General features: G+C 39.8%; 1 protein-coding gene across 1 annotated transcript; it reads right to left on the bottom strand.

Annotated features, from left to right (window-relative positions):
• Positions 1–4,103: 4,103 nt before the first annotated feature.
• On the bottom strand, positions 4,104–12,111 carry ABHD10 (abhydrolase domain containing 10, depalmitoylase). Its single transcript, XM_075169081.1, has 5 exons — positions 11,958–12,111; positions 8,032–8,215; positions 7,077–7,188; positions 6,024–6,161; positions 4,104–4,943 (listed from the first exon to the last, which is right to left on the bottom strand). The coding sequence occupies exons 1-5, from the start codon at positions 12,058–12,060 to the stop codon at positions 4,602–4,604; spliced, it is 879 nt and encodes a 292-aa protein (XP_075025182.1). The 5' UTR covers positions 12,061–12,111; the 3' UTR covers positions 4,104–4,601.
• Positions 12,112–12,742: the final 631 nt, after the last annotated feature.

The following is a 12,742-nucleotide window of genomic DNA, read 5'->3' as shown; positions in this document are numbered from 1 at the left end:
CCCCCCCCCCCCCGCTGAGGAGGGTATAGGGGGGCCAAGGAGAAATGACAAGCACAGACCTAATGTAGCGACTCTGACCAAGGCACTGGTTCAGAAAATGTTGTAACTCTGTATTGCAGTACAACTAGAGCATTGAAAACATTTGAGCAGCTGCAGACACATAGTTGATTGAAAGTTTCTCTCTAAAGACGTTTTAATTTGATATGAAAAGTATGGTACCATAAATCTCCTAGGCCCATTGAATAACAAGCATGTCCAAGACAGCACGTAATCAAAATTAACATAAAAATGAAACAGCAGGAAGCAGTTATTCTAAGGCCTATCCAACTAGGGCTTTTTTTGTGAACACTGCTTTGTTTGCATTTAGTGTTGATGCAAGAGAAAATAAGTTAGCTAAACTGAAACTACATGAAACACTTAATACCATTGAACTCAACCCCCCCCCAAAAAAAACCAGCTGAAATGTGTAATACAAAGCCAAACAACAGAAGAGACAGAACAAGTAGAATATTTGACAAGATAAAAATACATATATATAAAACTGCATTAGTACAGGTTAATATACACAGAATAAGAGCACTTGTTTATCAGGAAACACATTGAATAAGCTTTAGAAGCTCTTTCAACAAATACTGGCCTATTGCAGAGTTTACACCCGAACACAGGAAAGCATGCCTCACCATTTTCTTCCTTTTTAGAAGGCAGAATAGTTTGTTTCACAAGTTAAGCCTCAAGCAGTTTGATGTTTCAACAGATCTGAAACAAAAATGTTGGTAAGGACTAGGGACAGTTGAGGTCAGCTGGTAATGCTTTTGTTTCTTTTTAATGAAAACTATTACCTGCTTCTTTGGTATTATATGCTAATCAAGCTTCCTGCCTAGCTATAAAAGCTTTTGTTATTTACTCATGAAACTTGAATGACTATAACTAACTCCTCAGCAGCAGTTAATGTTACGTAGTTTAAGCATTACATATAAGACAAATACCTCAACGTGCTTATTCAACTAGTACTGTTTGATCAAAATCAACAACACAAGCAGCTGAGCTGCTCGGTTAGTGTCCACAGCTTCCTTGTACTGTGACAGCAGTGTCAGCCCCAACATGTCCATACTACACTCAGTGACAGATGAGCCCAGAAGTCATTTTCAGACCTGCCAAAAGTGAAAGACAATGAGAATGCTAACAACTTAAGCTAAGAGTGCTACTGAAAATAATTAAGTGTAGATTAAGGTATTCAGAGAAAACCAATCGCCCCAGGCAGCACAAGATAGACTTGGCAAATTTGAAAGCCTAAGACACTGATCATTTCATGCGAAGGAAAGGTATGTTATATATTCACAAAACATACTTTGTATTTGGCAGCAAATTAGAAGTCCATAAAAAAAGAAAAAAACAGAACATAGAATTCATTACACGGGATTTTAAAAATCTGCACCATGCAGAGCTTTCCAGATATGTAATACCCTAGTTTAATACAGTATTTCCACAGATCAAAGAAATACTTGTTTTTAAACACGGCTAATATTGAAAACAATTCACTATCTAGGCTTCTACTAGCAAAGACGAAAGAGATGCCACAGGCATTAACTCAGGGGACAAAACATAGTACCGAATCGGAATGATACCATAATATGTGAATATTACATTATTCAAGATTGTCAAAACTTCCTGATAGGTCAAGAGCTAGTCAAGGGTAGGATGTGAGTCTCCCTTCTCTCAGGCATTTGAACACGCCAAGTTGACAGTAATCAAAATGCTGGTCATTTCATAGCATGAACACAAGGAAAATGCTATGCTTGCAAAGAGAAATACCAATGGAACTACTGTGGCAAAGTTAGAGGAAAAAGTCTGTCTGTGTAAGGTCTACCTCAGAGCCACCTCTTCATGTTTAAGGAATATAGATTGAATTTAGAAAATGGTAACTGAACACAGAGAGAAGGGCACTAGCGTTCACTGAATCTCAAAATACTATCTGGAATATTGTCTCTATGAAGAAAGTATCATCTCTGCCTTTGCATTTACGCTGTATGTAGCAAATTTTGGGTGTACCTGTAATATAAGTGCTACCACTAATCTCCATTTAGCAAGCAGAGAAGGAAAACAGAAAGAACTACAAAACAAGTGGCACGGAAAAAAAAAACCCACCTCCCTAGGATTAAGTTTCAGTAATGCTGTGGTTTGAGCAACCAATGCTGCAGTTTTGTATCCTCAACAATTGTGTCAACCCTGTTATGCTGCCTTCTCCCACCTAATGTTATTACAGCAGAATAATAAGGGGAAAAAACCCAACAAAAAACCACCACCAAACAAACTAACCTGAAAACTACTCGCACAACTGCTCCCCTTCACATTTGTTTTCAGCTATCTTGCTTGAAGGCATTGTAACAAAAAGACCTTACCCATGAAATACCAATTATTTAATAAAAGCTAAAGTGAAGCTTTGAATGAATACAATGCAATTCTTTCAAGAGAAATACACAGCTACCGTTTATGCAGACATATAAAGACTTCCCTGTCTGAAGTACTACAGTTCAATTGAGTGTTAAGAGGTATAACTCCCAATTCAAAAAAAAGCTCAAAACTTTTCATTTACTGAAATAACTTTAATACGTGTGAACAAAAAGTACATCTATCACAACTGGTAACTTTGGGCCTTAATTTTAATTAATTCCTTTGGAATTACTGCAGTCCACTTTTTTCAACTTTTTCTTCCATTAAGAAGCAAAGCAATCTAAGAGATGTGACAAAAGTGGATTAAGAAAATTGTCATAGGTAAGCTAAGAGCAGAAAGTTTTGAAGTAACTTCATTTTGATTTGACTGTGTCTTTAAAACTCACAAAATCTATTTTTCAGGTTTTATTAGATGCAAGTAACAGGAATATATATAAAGAGGACAACTGTTTAACAATACACAAATATGAACACAGCTCAACCTTCAGGAATGGAAGTGGTTGAGGAATTTGCATAAATTAGCTGAATTGATTTTTCTCAAAAGTAAAATACATATCCAAGAGGTTTTAAAGCTTAAGAAAGTAGTGAATTGCATTGATACAGACAGAAAAAAGTCTACTCCCTTCAGATTAATTAAATTGGTACACTTGAATTAGAAGGTTTGCATCTGAACTAGAGCCATCTTTTTACTCTCATACCAGAATTCAAGTTTTTTACATCATAGCTCCTGGTTTTTTTCAGTATTGAAGCCTAAATAAAACTGTACTTCACAGGAACGCAGCTGAAATTTAGGGTTTTTTTGTTTTGTTGTTGGTTTTGGGTTTTTTTTTTGATGTTTGGGGTTTTTTTAAATTAAAAACGACTACCCCAGCAAAGCTTTATACAACGTACTTCAACTGACAATGTACTTCTACTGACAATGCTAACACTGAACACAACAAACCCTCTAGAAATACCTTACCTCCAGGAGCTTTAGTCTTTTAAGCTAGCAATAGTGATGCCATTTACTACTTAAAATAGTAAAGCCAGAAACAACTATATACTTTTGACTGATGTTTCATATTAAGGCCAGCCTGAACTAATTCCAGCCTCTCACCTAAGCTCCTCTCTCTCAAGTGTATGAATGGCACCGTATTTTTGGACAAAAAACAGGTAATAGTCACACTTGCAATTAAATCCATTTACTACTAAATTCTAAGGATTTACGTTACAAGAATTATCCAACTATCAAGTTTCAGTTACAAGTTTTCAGGCTTGCAATCATGTACCTCAAATTGCTAACTCTGGAAGACACTATTCCTAATAATCTACAGTTCTCAAAGTCATAGAAAAGAGGCAGTGATACCCTATAGCCCTGTACTTCCCACTTTAAAGAGGTTACTATAAAAGAGTCACTGTATTGATCCAGTTTTGGTTTACACCAAGATTATATATTGTTCCCTTAATAGTAGGCCCACAAATTAACTATTACAAAAAGACAGCCTGGAAAAGAGGACATAAACCCTACTGATAAGCACCAATAAAAGAGCTCCATCTGCACTTCCAGGCCCTGCGTTCTTCGAAGTTAATTTCTTCCTTATGTAGTATCCCAAGCACAACATGAGGGTGTGCCTTCCACTTTCCAATTTTAACAGTACTTAAAAACAATATAATAATTTATCCAAAATCTCTTTATTATGCTTCATGTTATTCACTATTTCTAATAACAGTAACTTTAGTAAACACTTAAGTTGTATTTTGCCTTGCACAGATGGTTTCAGACATAAGATACAAGAATGTTACAGCAAAAGGACAATACTGAAAAGGTGTCAGAGACATAGGAAATTAAAGTTTTACTGTATAGGCCAATAGTAACAAAAATGAATCAACATTTCAGTACAAAAGTGTAAGAAGCTTGCAAAAAAAGGTTAAGTGGTGAAGGACAGGTTCTGAACACACCAGCAGCACTCCTTCACTTTTTGGACTGTCTGTGCAAATGCAGCATTAATAAAATACCTGTATTTACAAAACGGAGGTAAGGAAACAGCAGATAAAGCTCAGTTCCTACTGTGATAGTCACAGCCCTGGCATCATCTTGTTAAGAACAGTGTTTCTGCCACTCATGGAAAAGAGTCAGGCGTAGAGTTCATGCACGTATGCTACTCTGCAGCTTATGCTAGTGTCGCCAGCTTGTCAATTAAATCATCAACGGTATTCACAAGAAGTTTTGTATCCTCCTTCTCACTCATCCGATGTTGGCCAATTTTGCGGAGGATAACATCCACATCTTTGCTCAAAACACGATCAGCAACTTGCATAGAGATCTGCCAAGGGACATCATCATCCTTCATGCCATGAATGAGTCGTATGGGACATGTTATAGGAATAGGACTATTTAGCACACAGTGGTTTTCTGCTTCTCTGATAAAGTCGTATGTCACGGAGTAATACCCTTCCTCATTATACTTTGTTGGAAACTTCCATTCACCTTTTTCTTCTATTTCTTTTTGCGCCTACAAAAAAACAGAGCAAAGAACATACAAGAGAGATGTTATGAGTTCTTTAGAGTGCCTCAACCTATTTCTGTTCTAAATGCAGTAAAACTTCCCCAGGCATAAAATTTCACTTTGTCTATTTTTATTAGCAGAGAAGGTATATTTCTGTTTGCCTTCCAGCATCTGAGAAGACAAAACCCCTACCATGTCACAAAAGCTACTCTGCACATCTGTCCTGCAAATTAATTTAGTTAGGATTCTCCAGTGAAATTGAGTTTCTCAGTCAGAATCTATTCGAAAGAAAAAGATATATCACCACAATAAAGAGTAAGTCTCTCTGGCTTCCATCAGTTCACTGGACCTCAAACAAGGAGAACCCTAGGAAAACGGAATTTTCCAGTGATCAGTCTTTTCAGTCTTTGCCATAATAGCTGTGTCTAAATACTGTATTTCCAGAATCTTACCTTAGTCTTAAGTAGCAATACTGACACTACACCGTGCCTTACAAAAAAAAAAAATATTCAGGAAAATATTTTAATTATTAGAAAGTATCAGCTATTTATTTGTTGTGTTTATTTGTCACTTTATAACACCTGATTTTCTTTCCTGAAGACTAGACATTACCATTATCAAGGAAACAACTCAAGAGACTTCTCACCACCTAAACCTTATAGTCTTCCCAAACACACTAATCTGAAGAATTCCCCTTCTACACACACAACCTGTGTCAGATTCATCTCATCCAATGTCATCTCAATTGCTTTAGCAGCTACTTCTCCATCCTTGAAAGCACAAGGATCCAATTTGAATGCAAATATAAGTTATTCAACACCGAAATCCAATGAACTGCCGAACTGCAGGGATCTGACTTCACGTCCTATATGCCACAGTAATAATAAAACATTCTCAGTTGCGTTCACACTAGAAGCACAGTATTTTGCACACTTTTAGATTAATGTAAATTTTCAGCCTACCTCCACCATAAACACAGAAAAATTACCCGAAGACTTGCAGGAAAAGTACAGTTTGAACAACAGAATTTCTTAAAAGCTTGATAGATTTTGTTAGATTGCACAAAAGCCAACCATCAGCATTTACCTCAATGGGAAGCTTCTTAAAAGTTGTTACAAGATGGTCTGCTGCTACAGCCACTCCAACTAGAGCAGCTACTTTATCTGGGCGTGCTATTGCTGCATGAAGCATCAGCCATCCACCCATACTGGAGCCCACCAGAATCTTAAAAGAGAGAAAATAAGGTATTATTTTACAGGAAACAGCTCATTTTTTTTCTTTTACAAAGCATCAGTTTTCATCTTGTTTAACTACTTAACCCTTGGGCATAATCCTGCTGTCCTTACCCAGGCAGAACTGCTGTCACCTCCAGTGGAAATTTTGCCTGAGTAAGCACCACAGGATCTGGTATTTTATTATTCTTTTTGTTTGGCATGGCTGGTTATTGCTGTCTGAGACTGAAACACTGTAAACAAAATGAGAGTTGAAATAATTCAATATCATACGCATACTTTATGTTTCCTTCTTAAAATAAATGCACATGGTAAAGGCTCAGTGCAGTGAAAGAGGTCAACAAAAGCAATTCACAATACAAAATTGTTTTAAACACAATACTAGGTATTTCCAGGTTGCAGGAGATTTCAAGTTTCTCACAGTCTAAAGTAACTGAAAAAGTCAAATGCTGCTTCTGCTGATTTTTTTAAGCTATTTTATCATATAGAGTATATTAACTTGCAACATTCCTGCAAATCCTTTAATTAATGCATCAGCATTGGGACAGTGACACACTTTTTCGTGAAGAAGGCTGCGCCACACTGGAACAGCTGCCTGTTCCCTGTCAGGTGGTACCTCCACCATGAGGCTTTCTCAGACTCCCCGGACGACAGCCCTGCTCTGAGCAGGAGGCTCTAATAAACGATCTCCAGGAAGTCCTGCCAAACAATGTTTCCATGATTTTTTGATCTACCTGCTTGCAAAAGAGGTCTTATGAATACGACCTCGCCATGATTCAGCTTGAAAGTGAGCAGGTGTAAGCTGTTAAATAGAAGCTACTGTTGACCAAGGCTATTACGGCGTATTTTCGATCAACGTTCTACCTTGAGGACAAAAATCATTCTATATTTAAAAATAAAATATAACCTGTGGTCCATCTGTAAGTTCATCCAGTATAGACAGAACATCTTTTCTCCACTTCCCAATTGTACACTCCTGAAAGTTACCATCTGAACTTCCACATCCTGTATAATCAAATCTGAAAAAGTAACCATCAAAATGAAACTCATAGTACTGTCTACAGCAACACAGAAGCTAACTGAACAGTACCGTTTAATCAAATTAAGCAGGGGATAAGATATCACATTGGATATTTTCCTACTTGGTCCTGCATATCACTAGCACTAGAAATCACATCAAAAGAAGTTTAAATACAACAGATACAATTGAGTGATGCAGTGTTCTCTTACCATTTGATATCATGATACCCAAGTTTACCAGGGTATTTCCCAGACAAAGAATTTTCCTTACAGCCAAAATGCAACATACTTCAATTTTGAAGGTATTTTTAAAACGTACAAACTCTCTTTCAAATGCTATTCCCAACTACAAAGACTTACGAAACTCAGCATTCAACCTTGTCTATCAAAGGAGAATATCGCCAAGCACGTGCATATTCCTCAAAACCCACAGAAGGCACTGGATAGCTTCATAATCTTTGGCAGTTAAGAAGCACACTTATAGCAATAATTTACAGAAATTAGAACTCCAGGTCCCAAAACTAAAATTTCTAAGCTCTTCTTTCCTTTCTTTTTCATTTTTGTGCCTATAGCCTTAATGTAACACATAGCATTAGCTAGACTACCGAAATTTATCAGAGAATGTTCTGAATTACTTTCAGAATACATTCTCCTGATTTACCTCAGTCTCTCTACAGACAGAAAGCCTACATTTGAAATGGAAGACAGACACTTTTCTTAGCTTCTGTACTGCACAGCATGCACTCCAAACCAAATGCCAAATTTACACATTTTTGTTAAAAACCCTTCCCCCAACCCATGATACCTGTTTCATTTTCTCAATAATGACGCTCTGAATGTACCTGATGAAGGCATGACCTAGAGAGTTGCAGAAATCTTCAAGGGCAGTTGCTTTCCGACCATTCATATTTGAATTAAAACCTGGAAGGAAAATAACCCCTGGATTCCTGCCTTTTAGTTTATGATAAGCAAGATTTGGTCGATCTGGTCGAGTAAGAAAGCTGACCGATGATTTCAGCCTGCAGACTAATAAAAAGAGCTATTTAGTACAATCATCATGATAACCTTGGCAGAAATACTAATATTTTATAAAATCAGGATTCAGGAAATATGGGTGTATTACGTGAAAATAAGATACTTTAGCTCAAGAGAAAAGAAAAAAGTATCTCCTATACTCTTCAATGATTAACTAGTATTGATCAATCTGGTAGGAAAGCTGACTGTAATTCGTTCTCAAATCATTAAATGCTAACCGTGTAAGGAGTTCACTCAGCAATTAGCAAAGTAGCCAACGGAAGCCAAATCCTAAGATTTCCTACACTTCATTTGTCCTCATGTTTTATACCATCTTGAATATATTTACTCATTTCACATGAAATAAGGTTTTTCATCTGCTTAGTTTAACTTTTTGTTTTTCCTTTTTGTTTTTCCAGACTAAATTTCAAAAAATATAATTTTGGGTCTAAAGTACTGTGTGCATTGGTTAAGTTTACAAGTACATGAGGTGACCAATTTTTGATTAAAAAGTAAAACTGAAGGTCAAAACTTCATCTGCATTAAACCCCCAGATCCAGAAGATCTGTGAAGGAGATGTACAATGGGGAAATTAAAAAGTGAGACTTGGGAAAGAATCTTGTGACTAACTTTTTCAACATGATGAACAAAAAACATTAGCGTTGTTTAAAACCAAATGAAATAAATAACATCTTGCCTTTTTCATCATATCATCAAGAGCTATTTCTGCTTAAGTTAAAGCTTATTGCCAGGAACACTGAAAAAAAAGGCTCATTTTAACACTATGCCACCTTAACATTAGTCTTATTCTCAGATATGAAGCACAGAAGGTAATAAACAAAATAAAGCCACATTTTCTGTAAATACAGAGCAATGCATTAAACACATCCCATAAGAAGAAACAGAGCTGACCATTGTAGAGCTATGATTTTCTTATGCATCTCCAAAAGAGGCACAGATATCCCATTACATTGTTTGGTGTATTCTTGCTGGAGAGGTTACATTACTGCAGTACTCAGATTGTTCTATGTTTATCCAGAATGAAATACCACTTTGCAAACCCAAATATTTAAAAAATGAAAGACCATTTAGTGCAACTTCTGTCAAAGTGATCTGCAACATATTACATGAGAGAGAAATTTTCCTATCAGCATAAACTTATTTTGTTTTGTTTTAGTTCAAGATAACAAACCAGATACGTTTGGAAGGCAAACACTAGGTTGGACTCTGTTATTCAAATTAATAATCATCAAAAAAATTGAGTTGGTTTCAAACAAGGAAAAAAGATTAACAAAGGAAATGCTAACTCATGAATAACTATGCTGAATCTCAACAGCTGCTACAATATTTAATCTAAGTTTAGCAGTCAATTGTACCTCTACTGTGGGTGAGGGCAAGTGATTTGTAGAGAGGTGTTATGGAGACTTAATCCACTCTATTATCCCACTCAGCAAGATAATTTGTTAAACTGAAAGCTTCGTCGAGACTTCTAAGACTTTGATACTCTTAATTCTTAGATTAGAAGACTGGTTCTTCAATACTGTAAATCAACAGTGCGGTACAAAAACTATGCAACCCCAAATAATATATCCGGACTTCCTAGTGGTATAATAGCTGGATAAATACTGCAAAAACAGGCCGTGACAGTATCACACCACTTAACTGTACCGCAGCTTTGAGTTCTGTTTTCTCACTATCAATCAGAGAGATTACATTCAAGGGGTTTGGGGGGTTTTGTTTGTTTGTTTTTAAACTTGCATGTGCATGAGTAAATGTGGATGCATAGAAGATGCAGGATGCAGCTAGTATTCAGCAATTTCCTACAGTCTAACAGAAATTATACCATTTGATCTATAGATTAAAACCATTAAATCTTCCCTGAAAGAATGGGACAGTTCTTTATCTTGTTGATGCATCAATTATTATAAAGGAGAATAAATGCCACAGTAAAGGTATATTTATTCAGACGCATCCACGCTATGGCTTTTGGTTTGTGTGTGTCTCTATCAGTAAGCCAGTCACTTCTTCACCTGCCAGCAACAGAGGAGATACACCAGGAAGTGCTAAACTTGACAGAAAAAGAATTAGGAGTATTTTTCTCCCCCTTAAGCCCTGATAACCAGCTCTGAAGTCACTGGTTTTCTATCCTGCAGCACTCTGGAGGTGCCCTCAAACTGTTTTGACACTGGGCAGGGTTTAAATTGCAGCTACAAGACATAACCACCGTCTAAGCTATTCCACAAACGAGTATTCTGCATTGAGCAAGTTACTGTAAGTGCACCAGCAGCAATCCTAACCTGAATAATGCAAAACCCTAAAGCAACCACCCCAGCCAATCCAAAAACAAGGCTCACTAGAGTCACACTCTCAGACTTCCCTTTAGACAGACAAAAACATCTATAACTGAGCAGCTACCCAGTAATTTCTCCTCCTATTTCAATGATTTCAATGAAAGACCTTGGTAAGAGCAGGGAAGCACTTCTGAAGGGTGCAGGGTAGTACTTAGTATTTATAAAAGCAAGTTATAGACAGCTAGCTACAGGAAGACCACGGGTCCCTTGCCTGATGCTATGGAACTCTCTTCCTATCAGAAACACTGCAATTTTAATTGTGTTATGACCACCAGAAACTGTGATTGAGACCAGCGCTACATGTCAAAGCCAAAGAAATTCTCCAAACAACCTTGGGAATGCTCCAGCACTGTGACCTACCCAGTGCCAACAGCAGCAGATTAACAAAGCTCTGGTAGATAATGGACTCAACATTGTCCACACTCTGTTTCATGCAATTGCCTACACTACAGGAGTAAGAAGGCCACCAGTTTCACCAGCAGAAACTGCTGCTTAGCCCAGTCTCGGAGCACATAACAGCACACTCAATAACCAGCCATTCTGATCACACTATCACTCTAAACACACAGCAAGAAAGAAAAACCATCAACGAAAGACCACTGTATTCATGTTTTTATGCAGACACAAAACGTGCACCCTTAGTGACAAATAAGCTTCACTGACGTCTACATTGTGCAACCTCAGATAAGGTTCATTACCTCATCAAGAAGAGCAGTTGTCTGTCAAATTTAAGGCAATGAATAAACTTAGCAAGTCAGACAAGCACTGAGTCTAGAACAGCAAGAAGGAGCACTATGTGTTTGGGGAAAGGATCATCTCACTCAAAAGTGGATGCCAGCAAAGCTTTCCAGGTGCCTGGTGAAGCCCCACAGATAGGCATGCTTCACATCCCAGCAAGCGAACTGCCCCACTTCCTATTTCCAGCTCCTCAGAAAGCAGCAGCAGCGGCAGGGGGAGCTTACAGCCAACAAAACACGCGAGGGAAAGCAGCTGCTCTGTACACAGGCACAGGTTGCGCAGTACCTGCCCTCCCCCGTGCAGGCACACGAACCCGCCCCCTCAGGCTCGGCAGGGGAGGAAAGGCCTGTCAGAAACCCCGTCCCTCGGAGAGGAACGGCGTTTAACATCCCCATCCCCACCCAGGGTACGCGCCCTGGCCGTTCCCGATCGAGACACGGCGCTGAAGGGGAGGAGGGGGTGCCACCTCCTGCTGCCCGCCCCGCGCTCTGCCGAGAGCAAACACACCTCGTCGCCGCCATTACACACGGTATATATACCCGCCACGGACACGCATCCTCTCCCCTCTGACTGACTGACACCCCTTTCTCCCCCAGGCTCGCAGGCCGGCGGCGGAGGAGCAGCGCCGGAGTGCCAGCAGAGGTGCCCCGAGGCCCTTCCCTTACCCGGGAGCCCCAGGGCCGCCCTCAGCGGCGACAGCAATATCACCACGGCGGAGGCACGGCCGCCGCCCCGCACCAAGCCCCGCAGGGCGCCCGCCGCCGCCATGCCCACGGCCGCCGCCCCGCGCCGCGCACGTCCCCGGCGCCTGCCCGCCCCCACTGCGCACGCGCCACCTGCGGCCCCAGGGCCACGCGCACGCGCCGCACGGCCCGCCGCCTCTCGATGGGAGCGCGCATGCGCCCTTGCGTGTGGCGGCCGGTAACGGTTGCGCAAGGGGGCTGCGGGCTGGCTTTGATCAGTGTGAGTAATGCCGTGTGCTCATTTGTGAAGTATAACACAAGGCTTTGTCAATAAAAGCACTTAATGAGCATTTCCCTAGGTCCGTGTGTGTTTTGGGGAGGGGAGTCTCCTTGGAGGCCTCTCTGCACCAGACAAGGCTGGTAACACCCAGTTTGGAAACCCCTGTACCTCAGGTAGCCGGTAGGTATGCGGGGATAAACTGTTACAAAGTACGCATTTCGTAATGTATGTATAATGTAATGCACATAATTACCAGGCCCTTACAGAGGGCCAGAAAGGGCATTTCAAAACCCATGGTCTCTCCCGCACCAGCAGCGTCAGGGCTTGGAGGTTTCCCAGCCTACGGGGCCTTCAAACCAGCCCCTCCCTCCTTACCCATCTCTACTTGGCCTTATTTGCACAGACATGGTAGCCAAAACAAGGTGTTCCTTCCTGGAGATCTTTATGCACTGTATCTTTTATAATACAGGCCACGCAGAAAGGAAGA

Source organism: Calonectris borealis, chromosome 1 (assembly GCF_964195595.1).
Source record: "Calonectris borealis chromosome 1, bCalBor7.hap1.2, whole genome shotgun sequence".
Lineage (NCBI taxonomy): Eukaryota > Metazoa > Chordata > Aves > Procellariiformes > Procellariidae > Calonectris > Calonectris borealis.
The sequence above is the reverse complement of the archived record's forward strand: the minus strand, read 5'-3'. Positions and strand labels throughout refer to the sequence as shown.

Coding starts and splice junctions, on each gene's coding strand:
- ABHD10 (XM_075169081.1), bottom strand. CDS start 12,060: ATGGCGGCGGCGGGCGCCCTGCGGGGCTTGGTGCGGGGCGGCGGCCGT. Junction 6,162..7,076: donor AACTTACAGATGGACCACAG/GTTATATTTTAT, acceptor CTCTCTTTTAAG/ATTCTGGTGGGCTCCAGTAT. Junction 4,944..6,023: donor TTAAGAAGCTTCCCATTGAG/GTAAATGCTGAT, acceptor GTTTTTTTGTAG/GCGCAAAAAGAAATAGAAGA.